Here is a 22,584-nt window from a genome sequence, read left to right on the forward strand (position 1 = left end):
TTAAAGCCCTATTGTTAATTTAAGAAGAATCACTAATTTTTCTATGTTTTATAACATAACACTAAATCATTTAAAAATAACAAGATATATAGGTAATTGGAAATACGCTGTTTTCTTCCTTACTTAGACCTGAACAAGAAACAGCCAAGTGGAGTATTTACAACATTGTTTTCTTCAATTATTCTTTGATAACGAAATTTAGTATTAAAAAAACTACTGTTACAACTTTCTCAGGAAAAATTGACCTAAAATTAACTTTTTTTTCTTGTTCAGCTTTTCCCTTATTCATGTTCATTACGTCATAACTACAATCCCCTTCCCTTTCATGAATTTGACCTACCGAATTATACTTTTTACCGGATTTGTAATCACATAAGCAACACGACGGGTGCCGCATGTGGAGCAGGATCTGCTTACCCTTCCGGAGCACCTGAGATCACCCCTAGTTTTTGGTGGGGTTCGTGTTGTTTATTCTTTAGTTTTCTATGTAGTGTCATGCATACTATTGTTTTTCTGTTTGTCTTTTTCATTTTTAGCCATGGCGTTGTCAGTTTGTTTTAGATTTACGAGTTTGACTGTCCCTTTGGTATCTTTGGTCCCTCTTTTACAGTGAATTTGTATAATCAGAGATTATGTAGAATCCCTGATTTTTCAGGGAATATGTAGAATAGCAAAATCATTAGTAATTATGTTTAATCCCTGAAAATGACCAGTGATTTTACATAATCACTGAACATTTTAATAATTATTCTACAAATTCCCTAATATGATTTCAGGGATTATGAATAATTTAATGATCCTTTATTTGATAAAAAAAAATTATATAGACAAATTATATATTTTCTTTCCTTGCCAGATGAAATAATTTTGCTTTGAAACACAGAGGACGATCTAAAAAATATAACCAACACAGGGTTTCGAGATAGAGTTGAAGACGTCAAAGTTAATAATATCAACATTCCCTTTATAGCAATAGCTTTACATGTATTGTTTGTTTATCAAAATACAGGAGCAAATGAATATTCAGGTAAAAAAGAAGATGTGGTGTTAATGCCAATGAGGCAACTGTCAACAAGAGACCAAAATGACACAGAAATTAACATATATAGGTCATCATACGGACTTCAACAATGAGCCATACGGCATAGTCAGCTATAAAAGGCCCAGAAATGACAATTTAAAACAATTCAAATGAGAAAACTAACGGCCTTATTTAAGCTCTATTTTTAAATCCACAAAGCATATTATTTGTGATACATGTAAAACAAATGGTGAAGAAGATTACGGAACATCTGTGTTTTGTGTTGTTTTTTTATTGTTTAAATGAACAAGACATTCAAACTGTGAGAACTAAGGCATCTAAATGTAGGAAAAACAGGCAGAACTTAGGATTGACACATTGAAACAAGCTTGCATTTGGTGTAATATTCTCATAGCAATTCAGAATTTCCAAATGGATAAAAAGGAAAGGGCAGCCCTTAAAACATAATAACAATTGTTTAAAAAAAGTCTGAAAAAGGATATCGCCTGACTACAAAACATGGTATCTTTCTTTCTCGAACCAGTTCAAGGTTGCAAATTCTCATCCTTTTTTTTGGGGGGGTACCTTCAGATGTTTTACTTAAACACTTTATTTCACTACGCCAAGTCGTTAACATCTGATTCGATATGTGCAGGAAAAGGTTTTCTTAAATGTGGATATTGTGGTAAAAACAGATGTGAAGCATATTATTTTGGTATATTGCGTTTCACATTTTCATGTAGTGTGCCTAACATTTCAAAAATTTTTACAATGTATGTTACATTATAATGATGTTTTATGTGATTTTATAGAATAAATAATTTCAATTTTATTCATTTTCTTTATAAATAAAACTATTTCTTCATTTCAGTTATTATGTAGAATCCCAGACGTTTTTTCTAGTGATTATTCATAATCCCTGAAAATTTTAGTGATTATATATAATCCCTAAACTAGCCAGTGATTCTACATAATCCCTGAAAATTTCAGGGATTCTACATAATCACTGATTATACAAATTCATTGTAACATATACACGTAGACATCATTGTCTTTATATGTGTAGGTTTTGGCATTCCGGTTAAAGGTAAATTTAAACATGTGTACTCATAAACACTCTTAAACCAGCTTAGATGTTTGTGATGCACTTTAAATATATTTGATATTTTTGTTGTCGGTCATATAAGCGTGTAAAGAACACTCCCTGCTATTCAGAAAAAGTAGGTTTGTTATAAAAAATAACCATTGTATCTCATAAATATCAAAGCAGTAATTTCTAATGACAATATTTGTAGTATCAATGTCAAATTATATCATGTGAGTACAAAAAATAAGCTAGTCATGATGGTATGACCTTAAACAATGGTAGTATGACCCCAGGTAGTTAAAGGTCATCCTCTAAAGTATTTTAATACAAATGTACCATTGGCTATATCAGGGCGGCCAGTTTTTATTGATGGAGGAAATAGAGTGCCTGAAGATAACCATTGACCTTCACAGGAAAAATATAATTTGATGAACTATATTTTAGATATCATATAATATTAGTGTGTAAAATCTTATGATTCTTACATTTCAGTATACGTTATATAATTAACACTAGCTTAAGAAATGAGTTACTTGATAAAGAATTAAAATAAGTATTCACAATTTTAGATAGGTGTAAAGTAAATTATTATGTTATCCCCAGGGGGTCAAAAGACAATTAGAAATAAGGATTAGAATTAAGAGAAGTGTTATATTCAAAAAGGATTTCTTTCTTTTTAAGATTAGTTCAGTGTATGTAACAAAGACCTGATCTTTGGGAAAATAGGTCAATTATCATTAGTATGTCAAGTAAAGATATTGAGTATTAATGTTGTGTAAATTAAATAATGAAAAACACAATATATATTAGTTGACCATTTTTAATTAAGGACAATCAGTTGTCGGATAGTTGCTAGACATATTGTTATATATGTCGTGTACATGTTATTATTTTGTACAGGTTATTACTTGTACAAACATTTTGTACAAGTAATTACTTGTATGATGTCATCATACAGGTTATTACCTGTACAAATACAATTGTACAAGTAATTACTTGTCCAATTTTTATTGAGAAAAAGATAATAACTGGTACAAATCATTATTCTACCTTGGCCTATAATAAAATAAAAATAATTGGAAGAAGAGTTTCATTTTATTTATTCCTAACAATGACTTTGTCACTTTGCACCAGTAGTCCGTATTTTAGTAGCACCTCGTTGTTCAACCCAATATGCTCAAAGTGTCATGTTAGCTGAAGTTATTTACACATTTCGTAAAAAGAAACAAATTAAACTAAAAGATAGCGAGTTGTACAAGTTATTATCTTTTTCGCAACAGAAACTGTACAGGTAATTACTCGTACAATTATATTTGTACAAGTAATAACTTGTATGATGGCATCATACAAGTAATTACTTTTACAAAGTTTTTGTACAGTAACCTGTACAAAATAATAAAATGTACACGACATATACATTTCTCATGAACCTATGTGATTGTTATATGTTGACTGTTATTGCTGAATACTGAATCCTAATTTAATAAACATTTATATATAGACCTGTGAATCTGTGTAACATTAGCATGAATTTTTAAGAAAGAAACCAGCTAGTTCCCCCAAACTAGAATAATGAATAACCAGGTCAGTAATTGGCATAGTACTGACATCGGTTATATATGTTATAGTACTATATTCGCATTCAAAACAGTTATTGTCCATTAATGATAATTAAAACCATAAACACATGATACAGGTTGCACTTTGTAAATACAGCTGTTTCTCAAACCACGCCTCTTTTAGGGAGATTTTGAATATTCATAGAAAATTAATTTTCTTTACATACTGGTTCCCAGTTTTGCTCTCTGTGTTCCATCTCACAGAGACATTACTTGGGAATGTTACCAGTAAATATACATGTGCATATTGTTTACATTGAAAGCTGTGGTAACCATTCATTTGAGGTAGGGGTAGTTAAGAAAATTAGTGTTAGTTTAAACTCTGAGAAGTCCAGGGCATATACACGTTGAAAATAAGCCACACAGCCCTATAGTTTGACCTTTGAAAAAAATTGTAGTGCTTATGAAACTTTCAATTCTAGGATAAGATTTTTTTCAAAACTTCATAGGAAAAGTGTTACAGTTTTAGCCGTAAAAGGAGTTCCTATGGGAAATAGCAGTCAATATTTACAGAAATGCAACCTATATTGGGTGAAAAAAGAGAACATTCAGAATTAAACCAAATTTGCTTTATCTCACAGATTTTAAAGAAATTAACTCAAATATGAAGTTTTATAAATATTTCATGAAGATTGATAGAATCCTGGGCCTTCAATAAGATGACTCAGCATTAATTCACAGTTTACAATATGCATAGTTTACTTAATATTTGTAAGTTAAATTGTTCAGAAGTGTTTATATTTACTCTTCACAGTCATTGAAACTCATAGAGCCTTCCTGAATATTATTTATTGGGTGTTTGTGTCCGGTCGATAACCCAAAAGTTAGCTGTAACACCTAAATCTGCTTTTTTGTCACCACAGCATAATAAATGCAAGCTAGAAATACAACAATATCTTAACAAAACTAACAATAGTGTGCTCTATCCTGAATATGTACTAAATATTCCAAATTGCTAGAAACAGCAGAATGATTTAGGAAATTTGAGGCCCAAGGGGCAAAAAACATAGAAAATTGCCTACCCCCTGGGTCATAAAACAAATAATTTAACTTGTAACTGCTATGATTTTATGATTTTCAAGTTCTTAATATAGATAACAATAACTATGCTTTGAAGTTTTGCAAAACTCAGATGTAAGCAGTCATCTCTATAACATTTTATGTGAAGTTATATCTCAGACTGGTATCTGCATACATACAACTATTGCAACTATGGCTTTGTATGAACACTTCTAGTATATATATTAGCTAAATTGTGTCAGATATATGGTTACAGATGATACTGTTATGACAAGAATTCTAAATTGACCATTAAAGGCAGAAAATGTGTACCTTCATTGACAGAGTGGCATACTGTAAGATGTGAACTGGAGACAGAGGCAGGATTTGCTACTTTATATAATCTTGTATGTTATAATGATTGACTGCTAAACATTACATTTATAGTACGTATTCTGATATGCTTTCAATATGTTATCAAAACAGTTTTAAACAGATTCTTGGCATTTTATATCAGAAAATATGCAAATAGGGTAAGCTGGCAATAATTAAAGTCTTGTTTTCAAATTCTTTAAAAAATTGAAACAGGGGAGGGGGTATAACATGTACAGTAAAGAAAGACTTAGAGTACACACAGTGATTTTTTTAAGGTTATCTCACAGATTTTAAAGAAATTAACTCAAATATGAAGTTTTATAAATATTTCATGAAGATTGATAGAATCCTGGGCCTTCCAGAAAATGCAAAAGCACAGAAAGCAGTAATATAAAAAATATCATAAAAGAACGAGTCATAAGTTTATCAATCAGTTATGAAAAAAACAGCAAAATAAGGTAAAAGCATTTTCTTAGGAACACTTACCTAATCGCAACCAATTTTCATAATCCTAGAAATATTGAAAAAAAGGGTTTTATGTATTCGATACATTTGAAATAATGCTTTTGAGAAAAAATGAGAAGAAACATCTTCACGTGAAGACAAATATTAACAAACAGACACAGAATCAAACAATACTATTATTTCAAACTATCATTGTTCATGTTGTTGAAAATTGAATGAGAAAGACGGATAACCTGTAATGCAATTTAGCCATCTGAGAATCGGAGCACTTTGTGAAGATATAATTTAGCAGATTTTTGGTAACAATAAGAGTGCCTAATACCTAATATATTAATAATTTTATAAAATCCTCATTACATTAAGATGGATTTTCCGCCAAGTACAATTTTTCAGATTTCTAAAAGTAGAGGCTCTAAAAAGCATGTCTAGCTCACATAGATTAATATGCATCTACAAAAAAAGTCCACTCAACCAACATTGCAAACTTGAATCTAATTCCATCATTTGTTGATTTTGTGTTGCTTATAATTTGTTTATGTTTAAATTTTCTCTCTATTCATCATTTTCTTTTTAACACAAACACAAATTGATAAAAATATTGACTTATATAGGTTGCACTTTGTAAATACAGCTGTTTCACAAGCCACGCCTCTTTTGGGGAGAAATATAATATTCATACATACGTTAATTTGTTAACGTACTGGTTCCCACATATGATCTCTGTATTTCATCTCATAGGGACATGACTTGAGAATGTTACCAGTATGGAAAAAAAGGGAAGTGCCTAAAATTTAGTTCTTAGGAGGTCAAAAAGTGTAGGTAGGGGTAGTATAGAAATTTAGTACAAGTTTAAACTCTTAGAAGTTCAGGGCACATAAATGTTGAAAATATGCTGCACAGCCCTATATTTTGACCTTTGAATAAAATAGTAGTGCATATCAACTTTCCGTTCTGGGATATAATTTTTCACGAAACTTCCTAGTAAAAGTATGGTTTACCATGTGTTTCTATGTTATTCTGTTAGACCACTGTTTCGTGTAAGGGATAGGGTAAAGCTCCCATTTGCATGTTTTACCCAAAAATATGCTTCACGTGCCTGTTCCAAGTCCAGAACCATCAGTTGTTGTCGTTTTTTGCTGTATATCACAGTTGTTTTATGCTTAGTGTGTTAGCATCAGATGGGCTATATGGTTTCTCGTTTGAATTTTTCTTACATTTTTATGTATGTTGATTTTAGCTGAATATGCAGTTTTGGTCATTGTTGGAGGCCGTACTTTTACTTACAGTTGATCCCTGTCATTTGAACTCCGGTGGATAGTATTCTCATACCATATCTCTTTATCTTTATATTATCATAGACCTTATTTTGATGATTATTTTTGTCATTTACTGGTACATTTGTTTTCCTACTCTAGTTTTTGCAGAAATAAAAAAAAATGAATGTAAATAAATATAGGAAGATGTGGTATGAGTGCCAATGAGACAACTCTCCATCCAAGTCACAATTTATAAAAGTAAACCATTATAGGTCATGGTACGGTTTTCAACACGGAGTCTTGGCTCACACTGAACAACAAGCTATAAAGGGCCCTAAAAACTACTAGTGTAAAACCATTCAAACGGGAAAACCAATGGTCTAATCTATATAAAACCAGATGCTCCGCAGGGCGCAGCTTTATACGACCGCAGAGGTTGAACCCTGAACAGTTGACGCAAGTATGAACACAACATTCAAGCTGGATTAAACTCTAAATTTGGATTGTGATTAAATAATTGACACAGCATAGGTTTCTGACACAGAATGAATGTGGTCTAATGAACTTAAAAAAATTGTTTTGCCTTTGAGCAATTCACTATGCTGTTGAATATTAATCCTCTCAAAAAAATGTTTGAAGAAATTTTCTTTTTATTTATGAAATTTGAAATGAGAAAAATTGAACCCTCCCCCAATTTTTTTTCTCACATCCCCCTTTCCCTTATACCAAAACTGATCTCAATTCAAATTTCTAATGGAGTTTGCAACAATAACTACTCATTTAAATACATCATAAAATATTAAATGTAAAAAAGTGCTTGTAATCACTGAATGGTAAAGATTGATTTAATTCATTAGTTGGTAGTAAAAGTGAATATAAATTGTATATTGCATAAAACAATGATTTAAGTTGATTCAATTACTATTCTGGACAAGAAAGATAACTCCAATTTTCAAAGAATATTTCATAAAAACTGTGCAATTGAAAATTCTTGCTATTGCGCAATATTGTGTAATTAAATATTTCTTGCTATTGCGCAATACTGTGCAATTGAAGATTTCTTGCTATTGCGCAATACTGTGCAATTGAACATTTCTTGCTATTGCACAATACTGTGCAATTGAAGATTTCTTGCTATTGCGCAATACTGTGCAATTGAAAATGTCTTGCTATTGCACATTATTTAATATAATAATGTTGGACCCCGATTTGGACCAACTTGAAAACTGGGCCCATAATCAAAAATCTAAGTACATGTTTATACAGATTCAGCATATCAAAGAGCCCCAAGAGTTAGATTTTTGTTAAAATCAAGCTAAATTTAATTTTGGACCCTTTGGACCGTAATGTAAAGACCAATTTGAAAACAGGACCAAAAATTAAGAATCTGAATACACAGTTAGATATGGCATAACAAAGAACCCCAATAATACATTTGTTGATGAAATCAAACAAAGTTTAATTTCGGCCCCTTTTGGCCCCTAATTTGTTGGGACCAAAACTCCCAAAACCAATCCAAACCTTTCTTTTGTGGTAATAAACATTGTGTTAAAATTTCATAGATTTCTATAAACTAATACTAAAGTTATTGTTCAAAAACCAAGAATAATGCTTATTTGGGCCCTAAAAATGATGTTAAGGTTAGATAATATCAGCCAGACAGTTCAAGGTCTGATGATACCCACCAGACAGACATGTCCACCTTTCAATCACTCGATACATCAGATAAAGTTGACCTATTGCTTATAGTACTTGAAAAACAGACGAAAACACAAAAATTAAACATTGACCAATGAACAATGAAAATGAAGTCAAAGTCAGATAAAACCTGAAGACTGAAATGTACCCACTGAAATCATTCCATACACCAAATATAGTTGACTTTCTGCTTATAGTACTTGAGAAACGGACCTGATCATGTAACTTTAACCGTGGTCACTGATCCATGACATGAGGTAATGTGAACTTTGACTGACAGATATATAAACGTTTCAAGAAACCAATTTACCAAATATACATGTAGCTATCCAATTAATCATAATAAATGAGAAATTCTCATGACAAAAAAATACTCAATTTTTTGTTTCAAGCAGTGAACCATGACATTAAGGCCAAGCAAGTACAATGGACATCTGATTGACGACAACTTCGCAATATCTGCATACAATATATGAAGCTTTCAGGTGTAATACCATCATTGATTTTCCCCTATTAGTCTTTGTTAAATTTGTACTTTTCAAAAAAATGTGTAGAAATTATCTTTGTTTTTAAAAAATACTTGGTAAAGTTTTATCCTGTCCAGCACTATAGAAAAAAATTCACATCATATTTCATTGCTGATAAGAAAATAATTATCACTGGAAGTTAACCAATCAAATGTCCCCCTTATTTTATCTGTGTACAAGGTTCAGTCACACCATGTAACCTAAAGATTACAAAATATTCTATAGAAATCCCAAGTAAAAAATAAATGGTGCTTAGAAATACCCAAGACATATGTTTATGCGCAGAAATCATTTACTGCAAAAAAATGTAGGAATAATTACCTACAACTGTCAAATTCAAGGGAGTATTTTTTTCGCCCTATTTTCGCATACAAGTTGATGTGACGTACCATGATTTTGGGGGTATTACACCTCCAAGTGTTCTACCTTTTGAAATATAAAGCTTAATACAAATAGTTTACGCAGCCGCTGCCGGTTAGTAATACCAATGTCTCCAGACAAAAATAAGATGGTTGTGGCCAAGTCTGTATCCATCCAGTTAAGTAGTTTCAAAGGAGAAGATTTTTGGTTAAAGTCAACCTGAAAAATCCCCCCTTTCATAAGTAACCAATCTCTCTTAATTGGCAGAACCTGAATTAAAATTTGGCATGATTTCTGGAGGTTAATTTGCGCTCTTTAAGTAAATCCTAAGTTACTTCAGAAAGATTGATCTACTATTCTTCATTGACTAAGCATTTAGGTGTTAATTCAGCTACCGTACTGTATTAAAATAGAATATCTGAATTATTCGGATTTAAAAAATAAGGAACGACAACTATATTTGATCCAATTGGCCCCATTGATTCAGATGAAATTTTTGTAAAAGTTAAAAGAACACACGACTGACGCTTAGCAAATATAACATCTTACTTGGTTCCGCAGATCATGTCAATTGATACCCACAAAAAAAACAAGTAATGGATGAATGTTTTTTTTTATTATTTTAAAAGGTTCTCTACTTGTTATTTATGACATAAAATGTACCTTTAGTATGTCCGCTACTTTCTTCTTATCCTCTTTCTTACCAAACACGTTAAGTACTGAAGTCGCCAAATCATATGGAGTATCACCCTGAAATGCAAATAAACATTCAAGGACCGATATATATCATAGAATTCTAAATCATCCTCTTGTACAAGACAGGCTAGACAATACAAACAAATCATTCCTTGTTACTCTTTTAATTCATTCTTTCCCAATAAATCTTTTTAAATAGTGAATGAATCAAGACTTATATTGTTTTGTATGGTTGGTGGTTGTAGTGATACTTTAAGTATGTGGCTTTTTGTTGTTGTGAAGGCTATTCAAGATTAACACAACATTGTTGTAAATTGTTGGTAATTGGAGTGTTAAGATTCAAGGTTTGTGGTTGTGCTGATTGCAGTAAAGAATGTGTAATATTTATGAAAGCTGTGCAAGATTGTTAAATGAGGTGTATGCTGTGAACGGTGATACAGGTGTATATGGTAATTGGTTGGTTTTTGGAGTGTCTGTAGCCATGGTTTGTGGTAATATTCAGTGTAGTATATGGTTATTTTTTGTTGTGAAAACTATGCAAGATTGGTTGGTGAGGTGTCTGCTGTTAATAGGGATTAAAATGTGTATGGTAAATGGTTAGTGGTTTGAGTGTCTGTTCTAATAGTTGGTAGTTGTATTTAATGGTGATTAATAGTAGGTGTGGTGGAGGTGCACAGCTAGTAATAGATGTACATAGGTGTGGTGGTAGTATACAACTGGTAGTATGGGTCTAGTTAGGTGTGGTGGTAGTGCACAGCTAGTAATAGATGTACATAGGTGTGGTGGTATATTACAACTGGTAGTATGGGTGTAGGTAGGTGTGGTGGACTCATGTTAAATACTTTGATTATGTGACCTTGTGTTAAGATTTGATTGGTGATACAAAGTGTCGATTGTGAGTTGGCTTGGTTAATGTTTGTAAATCAAATGACTACACCATGTTAAATTCTTTGATTAAATGTCTGTGTTGATTGGTGATTTAAAGTGTGGTCTGTGAGTTAGTCTGATAAATATTTATAAATCAAGTGACTACACCATGATAATTACTTTGATTATTTGTCTGTGCGTTACGATTTGATTTGTGATTTAAAGTGTGGTCTGTGAGTTGGTTTGATTAATATTTGTAAATCAAGTGACTGCACCATGCGTTAAATACTTTGATTGGTTGTCAGTGTGTTAACATTCGATTATTTGTCCGTGTGTTAACCGTTGATTGGTGATCAGTGTTTTGACATCATTTGAAGTGTGTCTTGTGTGTTGGTATGATTGATGTTTGTAAGTCAAGTGACTACACCATGTTAATTACTTTGATTGGTTGTCGGTGTGTTAATATTTGATTGGTGATCAGTGTGTTGACATCATATGAAGTGTGGTTTGTGTGTTGGTATGATTGATGTTTGTAAGTCAAGTGACTACACCATGTTAATTACTTTGATTGGTTGTCGGTGTGTTAATATTTGATTGGTGATCAGTGTGTTGACATCATATGAAGTGTGGTTTGTGTGTTGGTATGATTGATGTTTGTAAGTCAAGTGACTACACCATGTTAAATACTTTGATTGGTTGTCGGTGTGTTAATATTTGATTGGTGATCAGTGTGTTGACATCATATGAAGTGTGGTTTGTGGGTTGGTATGATTGAAGTTTGTAAATCAAGTGACTGTACCATGTTAATTACTTTGATTGGTTGTCGGTGTGTTAATATTTGATTGGTGATCAGTGTGTTGACATCATATGAAGTGTGGTTTGTGGGTTGGTATGATTGAAGTTTGTAAATCAAGTGACTGTACCATGTTAAATACTTTGATTGGTTGTCATTGTGTTAATATTTGATTGGTGATCAGTGTGTTGACATCATATGAAGTGTGGTTTGTGGGTTGGTATGATTGAAGTTTGTAAATCAAGTGACTGTACCATGTTAATTACTTTGATTGGTTGTCGGTGTGTTAATATTTGATTGGTGATCAGTGTGTTGACATCATATGAAGTGTGGTTTGTGGGTTGGTATGATTGAAGTTTGTAAATCAAGTGACTGTACCATGTTAAATACTTTGATTGGTTGTCATTGTGTTAATATTTGATTGGTGATCAGTGTGTTGACATCATATGAAGTGTGGTTTGTGGGTTGGTATGATTGAAGTTTGTAAATCAAGTGACTGCACCATGTTAAATACTTTGATTGGTTGTCATTGTGTTAATATTTGATTGGTGATCAGTGTGTTGACATCATATGAAGTGTGGTTTGTGGGTTGGTATGATTGAAGTTTGTAAATCAAGTGACTGCACCATGTTAAATACTTTGATTGGTTGTCATTGTGTTAACATTTGATTGGTGATCAGTGTTAAATACTTGGTTCACATAATATCAAGTGAATTTTTGTTCTATATATCAATTTAAAATGTATACATTTTTCGTTAATAAAGATAGTGAATAAGAATAAAAATGAATGTTACCTGTGTTGTTTTCACCCAAGGACTGCATCCTTGATCTGTTAGCCATTTTGTTACATCAATCCGTCCATACTTAGCAGCACAATGTAAAGCTGTTTTTCCATTCTATAACAATATAAAAGTATAAACATGTTAATGGAGTGTGATAATAAATCAAGAGAGGAGTCAAACAATTTATCAAAATGTACGAAATATAACATCGGGTAAGAAAATAAACAATTATACTTGTTTATTATATACTTAGACTAAATAACATATGATTTTTACTGTATGATATTAGCAAACCAGGTGCTCCGCAGGGCGCAGCTTTATACGACCGCAGAGGTCGATCCCTGAACAGTTGGGGCAGGTATGGACAAAACATTTAAGCGTGATACAGCTCTGAATTTGGATTGTGATCAAATTTTTTACATTATATGGTTTTTTTTACACAAAACAAATGTCAAGATTTTACAAATCAATTAAAGATTTCTTCTTCAAACTTATTTAAATCTAAAATTAAATAGTTGACACAGCATAGGTTTCTGACACAGAATGAATGTGGTCTAATGAACTTAAAATTGTTTTTGCCTTTGAGCAATTCACTATGCTGTTGAATATTAACCCTGTCAAAAAAATGTTTGAAGAAATTTTCTTTTTATCTATAAAATCTGAAATGAGAACAAGTATAGACACAACTTTTAAGCTAAAACTTTTTTAGATAAGATAAAGGAAAAAAAACTTCATCAGCAACATTTTATATTGGCAAATTTCCAATGAAGTTATTTACATAAAGTTATTGGCAAGTAAAAATAGAAAATGACATCATAGTCATGTCTGGCAAATGTCCAACATACATTATCTAAAAACATTTTAGATAAGATAAGGAAAAAAAGCTTCATCAGCAACATTTTATATTGGCAAATTTCCAATGAAGTTATTTACATCAAGTTATTGGCAAATACAAATAGAAAATGACATCATAGTCATGTCTGGCAAATTTCCAACAAATATTATCAACTACTATTCTATACAAAGAAACTTTAAGATAACTCCAATTGAAAATTAATTGCTATTGCACAATATTGTGCAATTAGATATTTCTTGCTATTGTGCAATACTGTGCAATTGAAAATTTCTTGCTATTGCACAATACTTGATATGGAATCCTGATTTGGACCAACTTGAAAACTGGGCCCATAATCAAAAATCAAAGTACATGTTTAGATAAAGCATACCAAATAAGCCCAATAATTTAATTTTTGTTAAAATCAAACTTAGTTTAATTTTGGACCTTTTGGACCTTAATGTAGACCAATTGGAAAACTGGACCAAAAATTAAGAATCTACATACACAGCTAGATTTGGCATATCAAAGAACCCATTTATTCAATTTTTGATGAAACAAACAAAGTTTAATTTTGGACCCCCATTTGGACCAACTTGAAAACTAGGCCAATAATTAACAAGAGTGCACACGCTGAAATGTCTCGCCTTCTTTTCTAATCATTGATATTATGTTGATAGACCTAAATATAAAGCTTAATTACAACTGTCACATAAACTCAACATTAACCAAGAAAACAAAACATTGATCAATGAACCATGAAAATGAGGTCAAGGTCAGATGAACCATGCAAGGCAGACATGTACAGCTAACAATTCTTCAATACAACAAATATATATGACTTATTGCTTATAAATTAAAAAAAACAGACCAAAACACAAACACTTAACACTTAGCAATGGACCGTGAAAATGAGGTCAAGGTCAAATAAAACCCGTGTAACAGAAATATAGATCATAAAATATTTCCATACACCAAATATAGTTGACCTAATGCATAAAGTATTTGAAAATAGACCAAAACTCAAAAAATTAACTTTGACCACTGAACCATGAAAATGAGGTCAAGGTCAGATGACACCTGTCAGTTAGACATGTAAACCTTACAATCATTCCATACACCAAATATAGAAGACCTATTGCATAAAGTATAAGAAAAACAGACCAAAACACAAAAACTTAACTTTAACCACTGAACCATGAAAATGAGGTCAAGGTCAAATGACACCTGCTAGTTGGACATGTACACCATACAGTCTTTCCATACACAGAATATACTAGCCCTATTGCTTATAGTATCTGAGATATGGACTTGACCACCAAAACTTAACCTTGTTCACTGATCCATGAAATGAGGTCGAGGTCAAGTGAAAACTGTCTGACGGGCATGAGGACCTTGCAAGGTACGCACATACCAAATATAGTTATCCAATTACTTATAATAAGAGAGAAATTAACATTACAAAAAATCTGAACTTTTTTTTCAAGTAGTCACTGAACCATGAAAATGAGGTCAAGGACATTGGACATGTGACTGACGGAAAGTTCGTAACATGAGGCATCTATATACAAAGTATGAAGCATACAGGTCTTCTAACTTCTAAAATATAAAGCTTTTAAGAAGTTAGCTAACGCCGCCGCCGCCGCCGGATCACTATCCCTATGTCGAGCTTTCTGCAACAAAAGTTGCAGGCTCGACAAAAATCTAAGTACATTTTTAGATTCAGCATATCAAAGAACCCCAAGGATTCAATTTTTGTCAAAATCAAACTAAGTTTAATTTTGGACCCTTTGGACTTTAATGTAGACCAATTTGAAAACGGGAGCAAAAATTAAGAATCTACATACATAGTTAGATTCGGCATATCAAACACCCCAATTATTCAATTTTTGATGAAATCACACAAAGTTCAATTTTGGACCCTTTGGGTCCCTTATTCCTAAACTGTTGGGACCAAAACTCCAAAAATCAATCCCAATCTTCTTTTTGTCGTCATAAACCTTGTGTTTAAATTTCATAGATTTCTATTTGCTAATACTAAAGTTATTGTGCGAAAACCAAGAATAATGCTTATTTTGGGCCCTTTTTTGGCCCCTAATTCCTAAACTGTTGGAACCAAAACTCCCAAAATCAATCCCAACCTTCCTTTTGTGGTCATAAACCTTGTGTCAAAATTTCATAGATTTCCATTTACTTAAACTAAAGTTATAGTGCGAAAACCAAGAAAATGCTTATTTGGGCCCTTTTTGGCCCCTAATTCCTAAAATGTTGGGACCAAAACTCCCAAAATCAATCCCAACCTTCCTTTTGTGGTCATAAACCTTGTGTTAAAATTTCATTGATTTCTATTCACTTTTACTAAAGTTAGAGTGCGAAAACTAAAAGTATTCGGACGACGACGACGCCAACGTAATAGCAATATACGACGAAAAATTAAAATTTTTGCGGTCGTATAAAAATTAATGTCAATTCCACATTTTTCGAATTGGTGCTTAGCGGGCTGATATGAAATATTTATCACATGCTTCAAATATTATCACATGCCTTTCTGTAACGTTATCGCATGGCATTCCGGTGATACTCGGCAAATTTTGGAAAATACACATCAATGGTACTTTTCAGTGAAAAACATTGCAAAGTAGGGTACACAACAATTATTTGGATACAGAAAAGTATATTGTGTTAAATTCAATAAAAAAAAACCTAACAAACAATCGATCTAACAAATGATAAAATAAATGCATTTAAAAAAATTTCCAACATATTTTAGAAAGTTACTTTAACATGTTTAAATAATGACTTTTCCAAACAGTATTCATTATGTATATTTTTTAATCGTTCTTATAAGAATAGATCATACTGTTGTTTTTCTTTTCTATTTAGGCATTTGATAGAAAGATTTCATTTTAGATGTACTACCTTTGGGGTCCGACGTCTGTAAACTTTTTACTCTCTGAACTTCTATTTTCTATTTCTATTTCTATATTAATCTGTTATTTTTCTCCATTGTTGAACGTGTTGAAGCATATGATAAAAAGATCATAGCATATCAGTTTTTATATCACATGTATTATCAGCCCTCGATCAATATCAGCCCTGGAGCCATGCTGCTCTTGGGCTGATATTGAACCTAGGGCTGATAATACATGCGATATGAAAAATTACATGCAATAATCAGATAGTATAAACTGATAAATAGTGGATTAAAATATATAAACTAAATATATATTTTCTGATTAAGTTCTACAAAACAGGAAAAAATAATAACAAACCCAACTTAATATAAGTCTAACTAGTATTTCTTGTCCATTTTACATGAATATGATTAACAACATGAGTTTATGTTGATTCAGTGGAATGATCAAAGTTGAAAAAAAAACTTTTTTCAAGAAACTTAAAAATGAGTAATATTTTCTGATTCAGTTCGAAGAGACAAGAAAAATAAGACCCCACTTTATATAACTCTGTCAAGTATTTGTTATTTTTAAAATATGTTTTACATTAGATCTGTAAAATTAACATATAACAGACATCAAAACTTGTGTCATAAACTGGACAATGTTGTGTAATAAATATAAACAAAATATATATCACATGAATCAGTGGTCAAAACTGAATAAAATGACCAGTCACACTTGTATTTATATTCTACATAAACAACAAATAAACAACATGTTTTATTGTGAGATGTATGAACTTCCATCAGAACTGTCAGGTTAAAAAAAAAACTTTTTTCAAGAAACATAAACAATATTTATATCAATGGACTCAGCTGGACAAGACAATTAAAATAAGACCTCACTTTATATAATTCTAACAAATATTTGTTGTCCATTAAATCTGTCTGATTAACAATGATTCAGTAGAATGATCAAAGTTAAAAAAAAAACTTTTTTTCAAGAAACATAAAAACGAGTTATATTTTCTGATTCAGTACGAAGAGACAAGAAAAATAAGACCCCACTTTATATAATTCTGTCAAGTATTTGTTATTTTTGAAAGATGTTTTACATTAAATCTGTAGAATTAACATTATCTGACTAAAAATGTTAACACAACTTGTTCTCATCAACTTCTCATTAAAATCAGATGTTAACAAAATAACTTTTTGTCAGGAAACAAAATAAAACCTTTACTATCTGATTCAGTTCTGTGTTACGAATAAAATGAGACCCCACTTTTTATAATTCTAATAAATATTTGTTGTCCATTAAACCTGTCTGATTAACAACATGATTTTGTGTAGATTCTGTATAAAGTTGTGTTTGGTAAGAGTAAGGTGATTATATCTATCATTACCCCTGATGTGGCCTCTAACTGACTGCCCTGACTGGCGAGGTACATCACTACCTCCAGGTGTCCGAACTCAGCCGCCCACATTAATGGTGTCTGTCGTCCCCACTGTAATATCAACATATAACAGACATCAAAACTTGTGTCATAAACTGGACAATGTTGTGTAATAAATATAAACAAAATATATATCACATGAATCAGTGGTCAAAACTGAATAAAATGACAAGTCACACTTGTATTTATATTCTATATAAACAACAAATAAACAACATGTTTTATTGTGAGATGTCAGAACTTCCATCAGAACTGTCAGGTTAAAAAAATACTTTTTTTCAAGGAACATTAAAACAAGTTATATTTTCTGATTCAGTACGAAAAGACAAGAAAAATAAGACCCCACTTTATATAATTCTGTCAAGTATTTGTTATTTTTAAAAGATGTTTTACATTAGATCTGTAGAATTAACATAATCTGACTAAAGATGTTAACACAACTTGTTCTCATCAACTTCTCATTAAAATCAAATGTTTAGAAAATAATTTTTTGTCAGGAAACAAAATAAAACCTTTACTATCTGATTCAGTTCTGTGTTACGAATAAAATGAGACCCCACTTTATATAATTCTAACACATATTTGTTGTCCATTAAACCTGTCTGATTAACAACATGATTTTGTGTAGATTCTGTATAAAGTTGTGTTTGGTCAGAGTAAGGTCATTATATCTATCATTACCCTGGTGGATGTAGCCTCTAACTGACTGCCGTGAGTGACCAGGTACATCACTACCTCCAGGTGTCCTCTCTCAGCCGCCAACATTAATGGTGTCTGTCCAAACTGTAATATCAACATATAACAGACATCAAAACTTGTGTCATAAACTGGACAATGTTGTGTAATAAATATAAACAAAATATATATCACATGAATCAGTGGTCAAAACTCAATAAAATGACCAGTCACACTTGTATTTATATTCTACATAAACAACAAATAAACAACATGTTTTATTGTGAGATGTCAGAACTTCCATCAGAAATGTCAGGTTAAAAAAAAACTTTTTTCAAGAAATGTAAACAATATTTATATCAATGGACTCAGCTGGACAAGACCATTAAAATGAGACCCCACTTTATATAATTCTATCAAATATTTGTTGTCCATTAAATCTGTCTGATTAACAATGATTCAGTAGAATGATCAAAGTTATAAAAAAAACTTTTTTTCAACAAACATTTAAATAAGTTATATTTTCTGATTCAGTACGAAAAGACAAGAAAAATAAGACCCCACTTTATATAATTCTGTCAAGTATTTGTTATTTTTAAAAGATGTTTTACATTAGATCTGTAGAATTAACATTATCTGACTAAAGATGTTAACACAACTTGTACTCACTTCTAATTGAAATCAGATGTTTACAAAATAATTTTTCGTCAGAAAACAAAATAAAACATTTACTATCTGATTCAGTTCTGTGTTACAAATAAAATGAGGCCCCACTTTATATAATTCTGTCAAGTTTTTTTATTATTATTATTAAATCTGTCTGATTAACAAAGTTAAAAAAAAAATTATTTCAAGAAAAATAAAAACAAATTATATTTTCTGATTCAAATTAATGAGACAGGAAAAATGAGGCCCCACTTTATATAATTCTAACAAATTGTTGTTGTCCATTAAACCTGTCTGATTAACAGTATTTTGTGTTAATTCAGAATATTGATCAAAGCTTAAAAAGAATTCAGAGGTATTTCCATGTAAAATGTTTGTGTGGTGTATAACAGTTGCTTCAAATTACATGTGCTGTTGCTTATTATGGTAATATAGCAGTGGTTTTAGTTTGTGTTGAGTATAAGTGAAGAATTTCAAAAGCCGTGTTTTTACTTTTTGTTTGCGTTGCCTATAAATGTTGATATGTCACTTGTTTGTGAGCAGTATAAGAGTGTCATTGCTATGTCACTTGTTGGTGTTGAGTATAAGCATGTCATGGTTATGTCAAGTGTTGGTGTTGAGTATAAAAGTGTCATTGATATGTCACATGTTGGAGTTTGGTATAAGAGTGTTATTGCTATGTCACATGTTGGTGTTGAGTATAAAAGTGTCATTGATATGTCACATGTTGGAGTTTGGTATAAGAGTGTTATTGCTACGTCACATGTTGGTGTTGAGTATAAAAGTGTCATTGATATGTCACATGTTTGAGTTTGGTATACGAGTGTTATTGCTATGTCACATGTTGGTGTTGAGTATAAAAGTGTCATTGATATGTCACATGTTGGAGTTTGGTATAAGAGTGTTTTTGCTATGTCACATGTTGGTGTTGAGAGTATAAAAGTGTCATTGATATGTCACATGTTGGAGTTGAGTATACGAGTGGTATTGCTATGTCACATGTTGGTGTTGAGTATAACAGTGTAATTGCTATGTCACATATTGGTGTTGAGTATAAGAGTGTTATTGCTATGTCACATATTGGTGTTGAGTATAAGAGTGTTATTGCTATGTCAGGTTGGTTTTGAGTATAAGAGTGATTTTGTAATTTCACATGTTGGTGTAAGTATGTGATTACTATGTCACATGTTACCAGGTTACCCATGTCATGTTTAGTATAGAAGTGGTAAATATATGTTGTATGCTCATGTCTCACATGTCATGTTCAGTACAGGAGTGGTGAATGAATGTTGTATGATCAGGTATATCATGTCATGTTCAGTACAAAAGTGGTAAATAAATGTTGTATGATCAGGTTTCACATGTCATGTTCAGTAAAAGACTGGTGAATGAATGTTGTATGATCAGGTGTCACATGTCATGTTCAGTACAGGACTGGTAACTGAATGCTGTATGATCAGATGTCATAATTCCTGTTCAGTACAGGAGTGGTGAATGAATGTTGTATGATCAGGTCACACATATGCATGTCATGTTCAGTACAGGAGTGGTAAATGAATGTTGTACAATGTTGTGTCACATGTCATGTTCAGTAGAGGAGTGGTGGATGAATGTTGTATGATCAGGTGTCACATGTCATGTTCATTACAGGAGAAATGAATGAATGATGTATGATCAGGTGTCACATGTCATGCTCAGTACAGAAGTGGTAAATGAATGTTGTATGATCAGGTGTCACATATCATGTTCAGTATAGGAGTGGTGGATGAATGTTGTATGATCAGGTGTCATATGTCATGTTCAGTACAGGAGTGGTAAAAGAATGTTGTATGATTAGGTGTCACATATCATGTTCAGAAGAGGAGTGGTGAATGAATGTTGCATGATCAGGTGTCACATGTCATGTTCAGTACAGTAGTGGTGGATGAATGTTGTATGATCAGGTGTCACATGTCATGTTCAGTACAGGAGTGGTGAATGAATGTTGTATGATGTGGTGTCATAATTCATGTTCAGTACAGGAGTGGTAAATGAATGTTATATGATCAGGTGTCACATGTCATGTTCAGTACAGGAGTGGTAACAAATGTTGTATGATTAGGTGCCGCATGTCATGTTCAGTACAGGAGTGGTGGATGAATTTTGTATGATGTGGTGTCATAATTCATGTTCAGAAGAGGAGTGGTGGACGAATGTTGCATGATCAGGTGTCACATGTCATGTTCAGTACAGTAGTGGTGGATGAATGTTGTATGATCAGGTGTCGCATGTCATGTTCAGTACAGGAGTGGTGGACGAATGTTGCATGATCAGGTGTCACATGTCATGTTCAGTACAGTAGTGGTGGATGAATGTTGTATGATCAGGTGTCGCATGTCATGTTCAGTACAGGAGTGGTAAATGAATGTTATATGATCAGGTGTCACATGTCATGTTCAGTACAGGAGTGGTGAATGAATGTTGTATAATCAGGTGTCATATGTCATGTTAAGTACAGAAGTGGTTAATGAATGTTGTATGATGTGTTGTCACATGTCATGTTCAGTACAGGAGTGGTAACGAATGTTGTATGATCAGGTGTCACATGTCATGTTCAGTACAGGAGTGGTAACGAATGTTGTATGATCAGGTGTTGCATGTCATGTTCAGTACAGGAGTGTTAATTGAATGTTGTATGATCAGGTGTCACATGTCATGTTCAGTAGAGAAGTGGTGGATGAATGTTGTATGATCAGGTGTTACATGTCATGTTCAGTAGAGGAGTGTTAATTGAATATTGTATGATCAGGTGTCACATGTCATGTTCAGTGCAGAAGTGGTGGATGAATGTTGTATGATCAGGTGTCTCATGTCATGTGTAGTACAGGAGTGGTGAATGAATGTTGTATGATCAGGTGTCGCATGTCGTGTTCAGTACAGGAGTGGTAAATGAATATTGTATGATCAGGTGTCACATATCATGTTCAGTACAGGAGTGGTAACAATGTTGTATGATCAGGTGTCGCATGTCATGTTCAGTACAGGAGTGTCAAATGAAAATTGTATGATCAGGTGTCACATGTCATGTTCAGTACAGGAGTGTCAAATGAATATTGTATGATCAGTTGTCACATATCCTGTTCAGTACAGGATTGGTAATGAATATTGTATGATCAGGTGTCACATGTCATGTTCAGTACAGGAGTGTCAAATGAATATTGTATGATCAGGTGTCACATGTCATGTTCAGTACAGGAGTGGTAATGAATATTGTATGATCAGGTGTCACATGTCATGTTCAGTACAGGAGTGGTAACCAATGTTGTATGATCAGGTGTCACATGTCATGTTCAGTACAGGAGTGGTAATGAATATTGTATGATCAGGTGTCACATGTCATGTTCAGTACAGGAGTGGTAAATGAATATTGTATGATCAGGTGTCACATGTCATGTTCAGTACAGGAGTGGTTAATGAATGGTGTATGATGTGGTGTCACATGTCATGTTCAGTACAGGAGTGGTAATGAATATT

General features: G+C 32.3%; 1 protein-coding gene across 1 annotated transcript in view; it reads right to left on the reverse strand.

The window, feature by feature from the left end:
• The window catches only part of LOC139483466 (uncharacterized), a 65,251-nt gene extending 44,976 nt beyond the window's left edge, over positions 1-20,275 (reverse strand). The window contains exons 1-6 of the mRNA XM_071267487.1: positions 20,051-20,275; positions 18,412-18,513; positions 17,680-17,781; positions 12,558-12,659; positions 10,071-10,157; positions 5,588-5,612 (exon numbers count right to left, since the gene is read on the reverse strand). Coding sequence (XP_071123588.1) covers positions 5,588-5,612; positions 10,071-10,157; positions 12,558-12,659; positions 17,680-17,781; positions 18,412-18,513; positions 20,051-20,275 — 643 coding nt within the window. The remainder of the gene's footprint in view (positions 1-5,587; positions 5,613-10,070; positions 10,158-12,557; positions 12,660-17,679; positions 17,782-18,411; positions 18,514-20,050) is intronic.
• Between the last annotated feature and the right edge of the window lie 2,309 nt (positions 20,276-22,584).

Source organism: Mytilus edulis, chromosome 7 (assembly GCF_963676685.1).
Source record: "Mytilus edulis chromosome 7, xbMytEdul2.2, whole genome shotgun sequence".
Classification (NCBI taxonomy): domain Eukaryota; kingdom Metazoa; phylum Mollusca; class Bivalvia; order Mytilida; family Mytilidae; genus Mytilus; species Mytilus edulis.